At 42.1% G+C, this 16,445-nt stretch overlaps 2 protein-coding genes and 1 long non-coding RNA gene across 3 annotated transcripts; 1 reads left to right on the top strand and 2 right to left on the bottom strand.

Annotated features, from left to right (window-relative positions):
- Positions 1–6,585: 6,585 nt before the first annotated feature.
- Positions 6,586–9,575, bottom strand: rwdd (RWD domain containing 4). Its single transcript, XM_069518671.1, has 6 exons — positions 9,386–9,575; positions 8,585–8,665; positions 8,208–8,317; positions 7,644–7,794; positions 7,278–7,383; positions 6,586–6,776 (listed from the first exon to the last, which is right to left on the bottom strand). The coding sequence occupies exons 1-6, from the start codon at positions 9,407–9,409 to the stop codon at positions 6,601–6,603; spliced, it is 648 nt and encodes a 215-aa protein (XP_069374772.1). The 5' UTR covers positions 9,410–9,575; the 3' UTR covers positions 6,586–6,600.
- Positions 8,170–13,401, top strand: LOC138406430 (uncharacterized). The gene is made up of 3 exons (XR_011239889.1): positions 8,170–8,341; positions 10,469–10,568; positions 10,865–13,401. It is a non-coding gene; the product is annotated as an uncharacterized lncRNA (long non-coding RNA).
- On the bottom strand, positions 11,783–16,017 carry ing2 (inhibitor of growth family, member 2). The gene is made up of 2 exons (XM_020100254.2): positions 15,719–16,017; positions 11,783–13,134 (listed from the first exon to the last, which is right to left on the bottom strand). The coding sequence occupies exons 1-2, from the start codon at positions 15,861–15,863 to the stop codon at positions 12,434–12,436; spliced, it is 846 nt and encodes a 281-aa protein (XP_019955813.2). The 5' UTR covers positions 15,864–16,017; the 3' UTR covers positions 11,783–12,433.
- Positions 16,018–16,445: the final 428 nt, after the last annotated feature.

Below are 16,445 nucleotides of genomic sequence, written 5' to 3'. Positions count from 1 at the left end.
TGGTCGAGGCAAACGCCGTCGACAGCGCAGCCCGTGAACGCTGTCCTTGGACAGAGGGTAGGAATCACCGCTCTGTGTGTTTGAGACTCTCAGTGTCACACAGACTGCATCACAGTTTGGTAAAAAATATTCAGTTGTCTTAGTCAACACTGAAAAGTAGAATCCTTGAAATCCCGACAGCAGTTTTTGTTCATGTGAATGACTGAGGGAACAAATGTCAATTTAGAAAAGCTTGTTTTCAGCATTTTCTGGATGAGGAGCTCAGCAGATCATCCACCATTCAGAAGGTTCAGCTCCTCCGGTCTGCATTCAAAGTGTCCTTGGGTGAAGTACTTTGAGCTGATAAAACAAACTATGGGATTTTTTTTATCATAGAGCCTGCGCCAATTAATGTGGAATCATGTGTTTGTGCACTCGTCAGTCTGTAGTCGTGTGGCTGTGCGCACTGAATGGTAAATGGTTTGTGTTTATATCACGCTTTTCTAGTCTTGGTGACCACGCTTCACAGTACAGTTTCACATTCACCCATTCACATTCACATGAACATTCATACAGTGCATCTATGTGCAGCACTTCTTCTATGAGAAGGGGCAATTTGGGGTTAAGTATCCTGCCCAAGGACACTTCGGCATTTGGAATGGGGAAGACTGGGACTGAACTGCCGAATTACAGCATATGTTGTGTTTTAAAACAAAATGTTCATTTATTTGATCCATATGACTCAAGTTTAAAATGCAGCATGAAGCTTTGAAAGCATATTTCTGAAGTCTGAATGAATTCATGCGTATTTTTTTTTGTTGCAGCCTCAGCACCTCTCCACTGACTCCGTGATTCAAGATATATATCATTCAAATTAGTTTGTCAATATAAAATGAAATAATTTGAAATGACACCATATGCAAATCAATCCAGCCGACGTTTGAATATAGCACTTTAACAGAAATTGATTGACAGAAGGAAAGCAATAAAAACGATATCAACACCCTCCATCCACCCAGCTGTGCACAGAGCAAAACAATATTAACAGGAAGTGAGGATACGCTATCGTAAATCAGAAAAAAAAAGATTGGAAATGAGGAAACAAAGGCAGGTCAATAATGACTGATAAAATGATGAAGATAAATATAAAATAAGAATTGGTTTTATTAGAGTCCCTCTGCCTGCAGGTCACCTTCCACCTTAATTCACATTTCACCAGCCAGGACCATTGTAAGAGAATTTCAGCTGGCACAAAAAATTCCTATGTTCATCTTAGAATAAGTGGAGAAATGATAGCATTAGTTTCTCCAAAGCAAACTTTGAACATACTGACTTAACATGAACACACATTTGTTTGGATTCAAGTTTAGTTAATCTAAGCTATAACGATGTGTGTATGATTTCCTTGATGAAGCAGATAGTGATTAATTAAGATCCCTCAACTCTAAGTTTCAAATAACAAGAAATTATTGAATTCTGATTTGCAAGGTCAAATTTAATTTAATTGAAACCATGTTGAACAATAAATGCTGCATTCATCTATTTCTAAGGCTCTTGCCAAGTGTTTTTATACATTGTGATCACATGAATACACAATCCTGACCTCTGTGACCCCCTGCAGAAACATACACACACTGTTGTATTCTGATTATTTACCTGTGATTCAAAGACACAGCACAAAACCATGTTGATTCGCAGTGACCCTCACCGCCTCCTTCTGAAGAGAGCTGTTAATATGAGAGGACCACAACCACCCTGAGACACACCCTTGCAGATTTAACACCCGGCGACCCCTTCGATGTCCGAGCACTTCCTGCCAAAGACTACGCCTCGGCCTCTGCCACTGCAGACGCACCCGAGGGGGAAGAGGCCACTGATGCTGGCGACCAGGAGGGGGATTCATCTCCCATCATATCCAAAAAGACTCCTACCTTCTGAAAGAAAAACAAAAACAGTGTCCTGGGTTGGAAAGTGTTGGATTGTTCCTTGATGCCGGCCTCTGCTTCTTTTCATTTCTGCTTTTCTCCTGCTATCATCAAGTGAGCCGAACTTGTTTTGATATAATTTGTTGTCGGCTTCTTAACCTGTTTCTCCTCATTAGTGTGCACCACTGGTGCATGCAGTTTAAAAATGATGGCCTCAATGTTTTTGGTTGTTTGAGGCTTTTAGTTTTAAATGAGTCATTCAGTTGTAAAGTCTGGTCTTGTGTGAATGTCTATCACTACAGGCCCTGTTACCTGTCACCACTTCTATGTATAGGGTTGTATTACACACAGTGGGCCCAAGTCAGATTACTTGACACGTTGATAACTGCACAGACATCTCAGATTCACGACAAATGTATATAAATCAGAAAGGCTATCAGTGAAAATGAATCTTTATCGCCATTTTTCTCTCTCCAAGATAACATCTCCTTCAAATTCAGCCTCATTTATTTGAACTCAAGATATCTACCTCCCCCTCAGGTTTTCATCTTTTTCTATTTAGTTTTTCTGTCTGTAAAAAGAATCCACCGACTGCAAGGTTTGATACTGTGTGTGTGTGTGTGTGTGTGTGTGTGTGTGTGTGTGTGTGTGTGTGTGTGTGTGTGTGAGTGAGAGGTCCATTTTAAAGGTGTTTGTCCATGAAGATAGAAAAGATATAGGCAGGTGCAGTGAAGGCCCTTGAGGTGAATTTGTGATATTGTATTGACCAAAGCAGATTCAATGATATTTAACTGAGACAGTTTTCTCTCTCACTTAAATATAAAATAATATATTATGTTAAGACCAGGCATCCGTTACATAACATTACATTACATATCATTTAGCTGAAGCGTTTATCCAAAGCGACTTCCAATCCAGTCTGTGTGCACGTTCTCAAAGTCAAGCTCTGAGCGCCCCCTAGTGTTGCTTGTGAAGACCGTGGATGGTGCCTGGTCACCATGGCAGCCTGAACATGCAGACTCAAACATGTACAGTAAAAGTCTGCCTTCCCTAGAGATGAACCGACGAAATATTCAAAAATACATGGTCCAGTGCAATAGCACCTCAGACTGCAGTCATACATAAGTAGATTTATCAAATTCCTAATCATCAGTAAAACATTTACGCACTTTTAGACTTGGTTTGCCATCTGACAGTAAATATGATGTGATGAGAGGAAGAATACGATAGAGGAGGCTGCAGTATAACGAATAATGCACATATAACATTTCCAGTGATATTCTTCCAGCAACTATTTTATTTTTATTTTACTTTTGCTCATTTTTCATTTCATTAGATTCATGTTGAAAGTGTTACACAGAGCCAGTGTGGAAAAAAAATCAGTTCTGTCCTAAATCAATTCTAACATGTCCTAAGTGGATTTGGATTTTTCTATCTTTGTAACTGTTCCTCCATTTTGATAACGGCTGCAAAGAGATGACTTCCTCGTGCAGTTCCAATGTACGAGCTTGGAAACAAAACCCAGAGTATTTTTTTTTCATTTGGGAGGTTTGGCAACCTGTGGAGTTTTCTGTCAGTTCAGCTGATTCCAGCATTTTTAGAGTCTTGAGCTTGGGCAATAAGAAAAACGGACAGAATGAGGAAGTCAGAACATATTGAGAAACCTTTAAAAGCATTGTCGGTTTTGTTCTTTACTGGCATTTGCAGAGAGAGCGTACAGATGTGGCACTTCTGGCCTATTTAAACAATGGATGTGAGCTGAAATATCCCAAAAACAAATGTGGGTCTTTGTCAAGAAAACAACAAATTGTACAATTTGGATGAAACACACTTGTGAAAACATCACTAGGATTACTTCATATTCAATTTCTGCCAACAGATGCTTCACTACCCATCACCCAAATCTTACACACTGGACTTTTAAGTAGCCAATGTAAATGAATCGTGAATATTAACCAATAGCACAAAGCTAATTTAGGCCACCTTTGGTACACGTTATCTTATTTGTGGCTCAGATCTCACAAACAGGAGTGGACCACCCAAGTGCCATTGTTCCCGGCAGTATGTGGGCCTAATCAAAACAAGTTTGCTATGTGGGTTCTCCTTTAACTACCAACACTTAATAGTAAATATGGAAAAGAATGGGTTCTCCTGTGTTTCTCAGCCTTATTTGACCAAGTAAAGCTTCGCTCTTCTTATCAGAGCAGAGCAAAACTGTCACACTCTTCACGGCGAGAGCCGGAACCCTCTCAGCCTCCTCCTCTCTCTTCATCCCTCTTGATCCTCCTCCTCCTCCTCCTCCTCCTCCTCCTCCTCCTCCACGGCTGCCTGCGTCACCTGAGGGGAATCACTCGGAGGATCAGCATAATCGCAATTCAAACACCACGTGTCATTTCCAGCTGCAGAGTGAAGAAGATCGCCGCTTCCCCCGCAAAGCTGCTGCTGCCAGTTCTCGTCACACTCTCATCACCCTGCTATTGGTTTAGAGTGTCTGAGCTAATTCTCTTTTTTACGCTGGGACTCCATAGGAAGACGTACTGCAACTTTTAGGAATGTTGCACCAGCTCTGTCACGATGCTGTTAACACACTTTATCTACAATATACATGAAACTTATGTGAGCAGTCTTGTCTTTCACCACACCCTGTTTTATATGGTTTCTCTTTCCAGCTGTTTTTATACAAGACATTTATACAAGCTTCATGAAGCGTACTGATCTGTACTGTGTAAACTGTACTTTTTATACACATTTATATGTGTATATACATTTTTCCACTATATCTTTTATTATATTTTGTATCCTTATTTTTGTGTTTTATAGTAGAAGACTAGCAAACATAAGAATTCCATGGCATGGGGCCTCATCCAAGAAAACAAGCTTTGAGAATATCGACTTACTGTGGAGTATTGTCAAACCAAAAGAGTTAGTAAGTTTAAAAATATTTGTACTGAAGTGGGACATACAAAGCCACAATGATTGTGGATACCGAATTATTATTATGATTATTTGTAGTGGTAGTATGATTATAATTATTATTATTCAGCTATCAGGTCGTCCCAGATTAAACAATATTGACTCAAAATCTCTGAGCAGTGGTGGAGGAAGTACATTTAACTTAAAAAGTACACAAGTATTCCCAGGTTTACCTCAGACTATTTTTGTGAATTTAAAAGAAAATACAAAATTGCTTTTAGATACTTCAAGTATTAAAAATGTAAGTACTTGTCGATTGTAGTCCCGAATGCAAGAGTCTACTACATCATTACAGTCCCAGTGTTGTTTTTTTACCAGTAATTGCTGCTGCTGCTGCTGCAGGCACACTTTGCTCTGAGGACCAATCCCCTCTCATTATTGATTCATATCAGAAATACTGTGTACATGTAACAGAATTAAATCAAATTAAACACTTGAGAAATTAAATGTGACCCTTAACACTGAAATTACGTAATAAAGGGACACAGAAATTCAACATGTGATTGAAATACAGAAAGTTAACGCAGCCCCCTTAGAACTTTTGTTCTGGAAGAAGGATCGTTACATGCAACTCTCTCTGACTCATGACTCTTGTTGAATGTCGAGTGGTTTTTCACAAGCAGCCACATAAAATCAGCATTTCACATCACACACATCACATCACTCTCAGTTTTCCTCAACAACCCTCTCATCACGTTCTTTTATTTCACTTCACTTCTTTTGTATCTCAGGCACAATTTCAAACCACTGCTGGAACACCAGCTGGTGAAGGATGTTCTACTGGTAGACCCTTGATCCTGAACACAACTGCTGTCTTTGCAGTGTTCTAGTGTGTGAGAATGTAAAAATGATGGGGACTGACTCACAAAACTGCTGCAGGACAAACTAGTTATTCTCTCAACAGTAGATAATACACACATGTATATAAAGCAGTGGTAAACGATATTGTTAGACAAGCAGCAGACCAAAGGTAATTTTATTAATTCATAAAACATTTAAGGTTTTCAATTCATAGGGGAAATTAAACATTTATCAAAATAAGAAATGGTGACAGGAGTAACATGTTGTGAGTTCTTAAAAATCTCTCTGCTTTCACAAAGTCGCGTGATACCTCAGATGAACAGCAGGATGCTACGTAACACTTTGACACGTCCACTCCAAACCACAATCCAACACTTACAGCTCAGTGCCTGACAAGCCGGGCCTAACCTCGCCGAATGAAAACATGGCAGTGACAGCAAGTATCTCAAGCACACTCCACCCTAAAGGATGATGGAGCAGGACATCTGGAGGCTAAATGAACAGAACCCGGTGCGCTCCTCTTCACGTCGCTGCTTCGCACAAACTCCGGAAACACAGAAAACACGAGGGCGAGGGCTTCTGATGAATCCAACCTCAAAGACTCAGTTTAGCTGAATAAGTGTGTGTGTGTGTGTGTGTGTCCACCTGACCCAGCCTGCTTTGGTAGTCAGGACGGCAGCCATTGTGAATGTTGGTGAGGTTGGATGTGAAGGCTTCTGGACAGCAGCAGTGATTTCACTGCTAACGTCACCGCAGCTTCTCGCGTGAAGCGGCACCGGATCACTGCGCTGGCGCTTAGTCGTCATCTTTTCCTCCCGTTTTACTCAACTGCAACACAAAAGCAAAAAAAAAAGACGCTGTGTGTAACTCGGGTCTGTGTCAGTGATTTGCTTCAGTGCATTTTAACTGAGGTGGTTTTTACTCACATGCTGGTGGAAGATTGTTGCAATGACCAGGGAGAAAAAAAACAAATATCACGAGTCAGTTCTTTTGTTTTTAAAGTTGAGTATGAGCACCATCTAGTGGAGAACAGGTAAGATTCACCTACTTTGATAACGTCTACCCAGTTCCAGCCTCTTGGCAGTTCTCCCTTGTGATCTATAAGCACAAAAATGCAAAGTGACCAAAACTTGTACAGCAGAGGAAAAAATGAAGGTGCTAAGACAATGTCATGAAAGAATATTGGCTTAAAAACCAAGAGAAAGTTAAAGTAGGATTACAAATTAGCTTGAGATTTAAATCATGCTTCATAAGAAACGGAAGACGATCTCATATTGTGAACCAGGCAAGTATGTTTGACGTATAATTTAAGGAAATGTGGACAAAACCATGCACATATTGACACATTTGTATTTGTTGTGAAGTAAGTGTTGCTGCTTCTGAGTCTGTTCAGCTTTTGGCTCTGGTCTCAAATGTATCATCATGCTTGTCTCAGGTCAGCTCGCATCTCGTCCCTTGTCAGGTGGACTTAGGTTTTGCACAGAACCATTTAGGCAGGTAGTGTTTGTCGTTTTATATGGTCAGATGTACAATATATAAACATGACCAATATGATAACCGGTAAAAATCCAATATGAGGAACCGGCCTCTCTGAGGTACCTGTTTTGCTGATGATTCTTCTCTTCTGAGCTTTCGTCAGCTGCTCTTTCTTCTCCCTCTTCTTGGCTGTTGAGCTGGTGGTCATGATGTCACTGCTGGGCATCGTCTGCAACCACAAGAAACAACCGATGGCTATTTTCTTGAACCCTGAAGACCTTGGCTTTTGCTGAATCACATTTGTTTATGCCTTTAAACCTTCCACAAAAGTAGGAACAACAGTTTTTTAAACTGTATATGAAAGGAAAGAGAGAATTTAGATTCAAGTACGCAGACGTCATAGTACAGGCCACGCAAGCTTTCTGAGGCAGAGCAGTCCACAAACATTTCAGTGATGGTCGTAAGACAGAAATACTGTACTGTACTTACAACAGCGGTCACTACAGGTTTATGGTTCTCCATGAGGGCCTCCTGGTTTTCCTTGGCCCAATCAAACAGGGTGTACATCATGGCAGTCCCCAGGTTCGCCTCTACCTGCTCCTCCAGCTTCGACAGGATCTGCTGCTTCGTCTCTGCAGAGCTGTGATTGAAGCCACGGTGGAAAGAAGAAAGCATTATGTTTGTCATACAGCAGCCGTGACCTCTTACTGAAAGCTATCTCTAAATAAGTCTTTCCTAACTTTTGAATGTTGAGAAATAACAAAAAAAATCCAAATAACAACAAGAAAATAAAAACTTTGAAATGGTCTGAATATAAAGTGCTTTTCTGGTCTTGATGATCACTCTAAGCACGTTTCAGTACAGGTGAATGTGTGTCAATGGGTTTGAAGGTTGCATTGAAAAAAAAAGAATCCAACACATTGTGGCTTTAGCTCCGACAGTTTAGAACCCTGTGATTGGAGTTTCCAGATTTTGCAGTCCCCAGTGCTTCAAATAGAAAGTACAGCACGACAGAGGAGGGACATCTCACAATACACCGTGCTTGCAACGTACATCCTGTTGTTGAAAAAGGCATCGAGGGAGATTTGTGGGGTTGTTTCTGGGTACGTCTCCGGCCATGAGATGTCCAGGATGAATGCTTTGGTGTCGTCAAGGTCTCCTATCTTTCATATAGAACACAAAATAAGGCAAGTTACTACAACAGTTGTTTGTAAAGTCTTAAAGAACCAGTTAAGATTAATTATGAAGGTTTCTGTCTTTTTTAACTTAATGTATTTGCTTTTAAGACCTTGTATCGCAGATAATAGTATCTCAGGCATGTTCAGACCTGTGCTTAGCGCTGTCCACTTGTGATCAGATCTCTCAGGATGGATGTTAATACCAGGTCTGTACGGGGTCATGGACAGTAGACAGCAGAGATCAGTACTCACCCGAAACTGAAAGGACACCGGACTGATTTCCTTGAAGCTCTCATCCCCCTCGTAGATAGAGCGAAGAGCCTCCAGCTCCATCTGTGATCCAATAAGAGGGACGGTGACAGATTGACATATGCAGTTCATGTGTAGTTACCCTGCACCAAACACCATTCAGAAATACGAACTAAACAAATTGAATTACAACCGGTAAAAGCTGAGGACTACACAGAATAGAAACAAAACCTTACACATGTGCATGAGGACGTATTTTTTAATTCGTCATATGTTATCTCTTAAGACATCACATGTTTTACATTAAATTCAAACCACAACTTGCTAAAGCCTCTTGCTGCAGTGCATGGAAGGAAGATGGACTCGTTGAATCGCCGATATATTAGTGTCATGTTGTTAGCTTAATGTTTTATAGGAGTCAGGGAACTGGCAGATAAATGACAACATTAACAAATGCATTGACTTAACCTTACTGTGACTTACATACGCAGCTACTGTTAAACGCACGTAAAATGAATGGAGTCTGGCGTGACATGTTCAGTTTCGAACAACGCACTTCAGAGCTCGACAAGCGGCCAAACACACACTCGACACCCTGATCCGAACATGTTTCCAGCCCAACAAAGGTCTCACACATCCAGCAACATCCCACGCGGTCAGCTGTTTGTCTGCACACGGAGCAGAAACAGCCGGACACCGAGACAGCCAGCCTCGAGCGCTGCGACTCATGCTAGTGACGTGTAGCCGCTGTTAGCCGCTAACGGCTAACAACAGTTTCTCACAGTAGCATCCTTGCAGTCTTACCTCCTGATCCTCGTTAGCTGTCATGGCTCTGCCTCTGCGGGACTCGGTCTCTCGCTCAGAGCTGCTGACTCGGATCGGCCTCGGTTAACAGCCCGTGTCTGCCATCACAACTTTTACTACGTTCATGTTCCCACAACTTCCCAGACCCGGCGCAGCCACCACGCGACAACACGCATGCGCAGTTGGACCCTCTGAGTCAACTTTGAACCGCATCATTCGCGGATGTGAGGCTACGTCACTCAAATAAATGTATTACAGTTTAATAGGAGCTATATATATATTTATTTTATATATACTATACTAGCCATGGATTTTATTATTTGTATTATTTTTCCTGTGAAGCACTTTGTAACTTTGTGTAGAAAAGTGCTATACAAATACACTTATTATTATTTTTATTATTATTGTGGATAAGATTAATAGAAAAGTATTGTTATATTTTGGCATTTCATCAATTTAATCCTCTTAACCCTGGTTGAGGTTATTGTTAGCTTCAATTTTTATACCTATACTATATCACATAATTCAACAAGTTATTTTATCAACAACTCATATGTGTGCGCACACAGACTAAATCTAAAAGTAGATTATAACCGGAGACTCAATATTGACGTGGTATTATGATCTAAATCTTTTCCACACTTTAAAGTATGTACCTATGTAGCAGAGAACACGCTTACTAATTTTTCTTATAACACATTATACGTTACATTATATTTTGTCAAATAGACAAACCTATCATTATAAAAACCCAGTGGTGTGATAGTGTCAATTATTTGTCTTACTGCTGAATGAAAGGGCCTTTTTATGTGTCCTGTTACAACTTGGGTCAACGATAAAAGTCCGAATTCTCTTGTGAAAAGCAGCAAAATGACCTCACTCTGGTGGCTTTTCATTATTTATAGATAGTAATGTGGAGCAACGCACAAACACTAGATGCATGTTTATGCCCATAAAACTCTGCATACCACAGCCTTTTTAGTCTGTAAACATTATTATCGAGAAAGTAGATTGTGAACTTCTTGTCTCTTACACTAATGTGTGCTAGAACTTAGTATTACACATTTTCTCTCCTTCCCACAGTGATGCCATGGGACCGCCAGTCTGAAAAGACGAGGAGGCTGGAGAGAGAGATGCAGAGGGAGGAGGAGGAGGAGAAAAGGGGGACCTGGATAAAGGAACAGTAGGAAGTCCCTGTTTGTTCATGCTAGTTACATTTTCAGTAGCTCCTGTGGAAAGAGTACTGTATTCACATGACTGAGGTGTGTGTTTGTCTTCACACTCTGCTGCTAAAAAACAACTGTTTCCTCAAGGCTCTTTCACAACAAGGTGTCATACTGCGGCGTGTTTTCACACATCAAAGTAAATATATTGAGCACAGTGCCTGTGGATAGTATCATTCCACTACAGGAAACATTTATTTCATAAGCTCAAGAATGTGTCACAGTAAGTTCTTCTTATGTTGTTTCTTTCATCCAGGACAGTTGAGCCTGTGGGACCTGGAGACATGCAGCGTCCTGTCCGTGCTCTCACTGGATGCAAATGTCAGTTGCGCGAAGCAGCTTCATGGGCGTAAGGTTTCTGTCCTCCTCAGCCTCAGCCTCCACCTCATCAGCGTCAGGTCGACATCTGGAACTGTCAGCTCAGCGCCTCGTGTCTCCAAGGACGGAGACCTGTTTGGAGAGTCCAGCAGTAGTGAGGAAGAAGGGGAGGATTCATAGGACACACTTTACAGTGAAGGACAGAATGTGGAATATTTCACACTATACTACATAAACTGAGATCTATTATTTTGCAGTGACGAGTGTAATTAGTACTACTTTTAAGACCAACACAGTTAAGAGGCGTTTGGACAGTAGGACATTAACACCTTACTAGACCATATGAAAACATTAAAACCGTTGGAGAATGCATTCAATATAATAACATACCTATTTTACACCACAAGTAGCAGGTATACACAGGTAAAATAACCCAGTGAGTCTCAGACGTGCCAAAAATTAACAAATTGTAGATCAATGTGTCAGAAGTGGGAAAATACACACAACAGAAGAAAGCACCCTGGAGACCAGTGACAAGATACGGTGGTTACACTTTTATATCTTTTACTTCAGTGTTCAGTCCCTTTCAAACTAAAAGGCGACTAAAAGATTTTAGATTGAAAAAACACAGAATCACGAAAAGTCATTATATCATGCTTGTGTATGTTTCTTCATAGTTTCAAATATATGTTATTGAATAGTTGTGGAGATATTTCACTCTTGGCTCAGGTGATCAATGACTGACTCTGGTAGCTGCTAACGTGGCTAGAAAACATGTTGTCTAATGACACAGCACTGTATTGATGCAGCCTGTAGAGAAACCTTGTCGGCCTCACACTGAAGAAAACAGAGCAGGTACCTGAATGACAATGCTTTGTTTTAATGAATATAAAAAGAAATGTACACAATAGTGATAGTGAACCAGTGAAAACGTAAATTTCACAAACATGACCTTCTATTCCAGTGTCCCATCAACAATCATCTCAATTAAATATCAATCTCTTACATATTACATGTGAAAGTTATTCTCTAGACTCCATTATCATATAAAGACACGCAGATTCCAAACAATTGAGTATAATTAAGAAAGTTAAAATAAAGAAATTACAATTTGTTTGGCCAGAAGATAACAATAAAATAATGATCATTAACAGGGATACCTTATATTTTATTAGGACCTCGACCAAAATGAAAGGGATACTAAAACAAACGAGTCAAAATAAAAAAATTTAAGTCCCACAAAAAACAAAACACTTGAGGATGTTGGCAGCTTCAAGCTAATGATTCTTGGAGCAGCTGGACATCCTACGGACAACAGCACAGTTATTGCCAGCGGAAACAATCAGTGATGTAACAGCACAAGTTCAATCACAACTGGTCCTTGATTCATGATAAGCGCTGCTACTAATTGTGTTCGATTGTGCTCTTACAACATCACAAGTACTGTTTTCAACTACGACCAACAGTTCTAACCCTCAACCTGAGGACGTCTTCAAGATGAAAGTCACTACCTGGACCTGCGGTCTTTTCTGTTCTTGTCTAAGCTTTTGTCCATTGTCTTTTCATTGTCCCCTCTGCATTTGGGGCAGTACCATTTGCCCTTGGGCTTGTAGGTCAGCCCCACACAGGAGAAGTGGAACCACTCGATGGGGCACTGGTCATTGTCGCAGCCGATCATCTCGCCATAAGACACCTGCTCACAGAGACAGTAGGTGGGCTCATTAGGGTCAATGGCGAATTCGACCGGCGAGGCGTCCCGGTCCTGTTTGGACTTGCGCTTCTTCTTCTTTGCAGACTTGGACTTCTTCTCACGGGGAGGAGGGACGGACAGCTCCTCCGAGGGGTCGTCCACCAAAGAGCCGTTGGCCGATGGGTGGCTCGAGTCACGGCTCTCGCTGTTGCGCTGGCGTCGCGGGCGCCGGGTCGAGGTACGCTCAGGCGCTGGAGGCTCTTGGACACTGGAACGCCGTTCCGTGGTGAGCCGCTCAGCCTCGCTGGGCTCCTGGAAGGACATGGAATGGGAGTCCATCTGGCGGGAGCGGTTCTCCACCAGCTCAGTCATCTGGGTCACCACATGGATTTTCTCGTCCCCCAGCTCCTGGCTGATGATGAGCGCACGCTGCAGCTGGATCTGCAGGCGCTTTCTCTGAGCCGCATCCTGCTCCCCTTTGTACTTCTCAAACACTTCATCCACCTCCTTCAGCACCTCTGCAAAGTACAGGATACAAAGACAAATGAATGCAACTGAGTGTAAAATCTGTCATTTCATTAATCAGTGTCTGCCGTGGTTTTTCTCATTAATATTTGGAAAACTTTTGTAAATCCGTCAAAAATCTAAATGCATTCTCTACTACAACAGAATAATTTCAACATAGCCATTTAATTTTTTAATTCCAATACTGATAAAAACCTTACAATAAAAGAGATGGTTGTGTGCATGGTTGTTGTCCTGCATCAGCCTCAGAGCATCTGGTTTAATCTGACACTTCCTGAGTCCTGTGTTCTGGGTTGAATTTCTCCTAAACAATCATTACATTATTATTGGGAATTTTTACTCTACAACGGCCTCAGTTCGTTGTGTGGTGGATTTAACAAGATGTTGGAAACTTTCCTCTGATATTCTGCTCCATGTTTGTTAGCTGCACATTCCTGCTGCCAATCTCCTGATCTACCACATCTCAGAGGTTCTACTGGATTCACAGCTGGTGGCTGTGGGCGTCATTGGAAGAGAAAGGGGAGAATGATAGCTAAGCTGTCTTTTCTTCCGGAGAACCAGTCCCACCCCTCTGCAGGACACCATCATAGCACTGGGCAGCTCCTTCAGCGGCCGACTGATCCACCCAAAGTGTCTGAAGGAGAGGTATCACAGGTCGTTCCTTCCTGCAGCTGTAAGACTGTACAACAAGCTCTTCTCCCACACACACCAATTATGGGACTGCACTGTAAACTCAAGTTCAACTCATCTAACATTGCAATTATTCATTTCTGTCTGTGCGTACCAACATCTCATGTGCAATATGTTGCACAGTACATACCGTGCTAACAGTTTATACATTCGGTTTACATTGTTACTTCTATTCAGCTTATTTTCATGCAATGTCGTGTTTTTACCATTTTCTTTTCACTTTTTATTTTGCTTGTTCATTTCCCATTATTGTCATATTACTGCTTTCATGTGTTCACGTTTTCATGTGCCACAGCTCCGCGTGCATCGATTTAATTCGAACACTAACTTGTTTCCCACCACCAGCCAACTGTCATTTCTCTTATATTTACTCTTCTTGCTTTGGTGTCAAAGCACTTTGTAAACTCTATTTTTTTTATAGGGTGACATACATTATTATCTCCCCATTGTTATTTCTGCTTATGTTTATTTTCACACTGCTCTCTTTGCTGCTGCAGCACAGCAAATGTCCCCGTTGGGGGACTGATAATAAGGGATTGTCTCACCTTGTCTTGTGTTGGGCTCACAGGCGAGTCATATCAACATGCATGTGCAGAGCTGTTTATAATAAAGTGCTCTCTTGCGTGCATGTGTTTTTTTGCGCGGACATTTTAAACTTAAGTTGAGGTGGGGCAGGAGTTAAGACATGTCGGAGGAGGGCTGAGCTGCAGCGAGTTCCTCGATACAGGAAGTGGCGTCAGTGTGGCGTAAAGAAGGGGGTTGCCTTGAAGAGGAGCTATCCGGCTCCACTGCTCACACTTGACGGGGCACAGTGGTCGGGCGTACGTCGTACCAACCGCAAATGTGCGATCGAACTCGATATAATCCGTAGCTAATGCGTGTTCACGTTTTCGACGCATGCGATCACCCGTCGACCGGGTCCGCAGGACTTGTCGGGAGCGGAAGCTGCTGCTCTTCACTCTGCGTCGACATGAAGCAACAATGAGACTTGTTGTTGCTTTTGTTAACAAACGTCTGCACGCTAACAACATTGACTTCGTTAATAAACCGCATCTGCTAATGTACCGCAAATATCTCGCAAACAACCGGGCGGAAATGGACAGGTAACCGGGGTCTTTTTCCGTATGCAGAATGCAACACCAGCTTACATTTCAAAAAATCGCCAGTGTGTGTAAACCATGGTCGTCGGGCATGTGCATACGTCAATGAGCAGAATTGACCATCTTCTGCATATCTGTATCCTACGTTGTGTGCTTCGGCGATCATTACACACAGCAAGCAGCGTTTATTTCAAATAAATCACCAAAGTTTGCTGATTGTTTTCTTGGTATTCAGACAATAACCCTCCGCGGAAACGCTATGGTGGGCGGCAGTGGGTCTGGTGTGTTCCTATTGAAAAAGTTCAGATTTGACCATAACACAGGAATGGTTTTTGGATTTTATCGGCGCCGAATGTGTCCCCGGACGACGAGTGTTCACGGCAGATGTGTTTCGGGTCGCAGCTCCGCATGTAGCTCCGCTGAGAGAATGGAGGATTCAATTCGGAGTTTTTTCTCAATGAGTTTGGCGTCACACACACACACACACAAACAAGGACGGAGTGTCTCCTGGCTATGCTAACTGCCGGACGGCTTGTTGTTTGAACACGTCTCGACATTACACTGATCCACGGTCTGTCACCTCGTGTTTACCGAAGTAAACGCGAACAAGGGACAATCGGTTTCTTGGGGTTTTTTTTTTTTTGCAAAATGGGAACAGAAGCCTCGCGCCTGTTCCACCATTTCAGCCCCTCATCATCATCATCATCATCATCTGGCGTTAATGTTCTCCGGTTGTAAACACGCGGCGGCGATCGGACGCTAATTGAAAAGGTTCGAGGCACAATACCTTGGTACTTTGCATCGATTTCTCGGAGCAGGGAAACATTTCTTTGTATGTCCAGAGGTAGCGACTCCACACATTCCAGATAATCCTCCACATAGTTGACCAGTTGTTGCGACTTGTCGGTGCTCGGGTAGTGGTGGCCTAACATCGCCCCTGCGATGCATAGAGCTGCCGAGTCGAATCCGGAGGAGATGTGTGGGAATACAGTTGCGATCTAATGCTTGGCGACTTTGCAGCTTGTAGGGCAGTTCACTTCAAACAAAACTCCGGCCGCTGCGCATGCGCCGCCGTTTCCCTTTTATGGCATCTTACAGTTTCCTCTTATCTGGCGTCACCGGAGGCGGGGCCCGGAGGATTTGCAGCGCTGGGGATTGGTGGAGAGCGACCTCATTATCATAGAGTTTTCCCGGGAAATTGAACCAATGGGGCGGTCCGAAACACAGTGATCGATGGATCGATCGATAGATAGAGGGATAGATAGATGGACAGATAGATAGATAGATAGAGGGATGGATAAATAGATAGATAGATAGATAGATAGATGGACAGATAGATAGATAGATAGAGGGATGGATAGATAGATAGATAGATGGATAGATAAATAGATAAATAGATGGACAGATAGATAGATAGAGGGATGGATAGATAGATACATAGACAGAGGGATAGATAGATAGATAGATAGATGGACGGATAGATAGATAGATAGATGGACGGATAGATAGATAGA

This window comes from Paralichthys olivaceus, chromosome 22 (assembly GCF_024713975.1).
Source record: "Paralichthys olivaceus isolate ysfri-2021 chromosome 22, ASM2471397v2, whole genome shotgun sequence".
NCBI lineage: Eukaryota > Metazoa > Chordata > Actinopteri > Pleuronectiformes > Paralichthyidae > Paralichthys > Paralichthys olivaceus.
This window is presented reverse-complemented; position numbering and strand designations above follow the sequence as displayed.

Coding starts and splice junctions, on each gene's coding strand:
- rwdd (XM_069518671.1), bottom strand. CDS start 9,409: ATGACAGCTAACGAGGATCAGGAG. Junction 8,318..8,584: donor CGGTGTCCTTTCAGTTTCGG/GTGAGTACTGAT, acceptor TCTATATGAAAG/ATAGGAGACCTTGACGACAC. Junction 6,777..7,277: donor AAGAATCATCAGCAAAACAG/GTACCTCAGAGA, acceptor TTGTGCTTATAG/ATCACAAGGGAGAACTGCCA.
- ing2 (XM_020100254.2), bottom strand. CDS start 15,863: ATGTTAGGCCACCACTACCCGAGCACCGACAAGTCGCAACAACTGGTC. Junction 13,135..15,718: donor AATCGATGCAAAGTACCAAG/GTATTGTGCCTC, acceptor TGTACTTTGCAG/AGGTGCTGAAGGAGGTGGAT.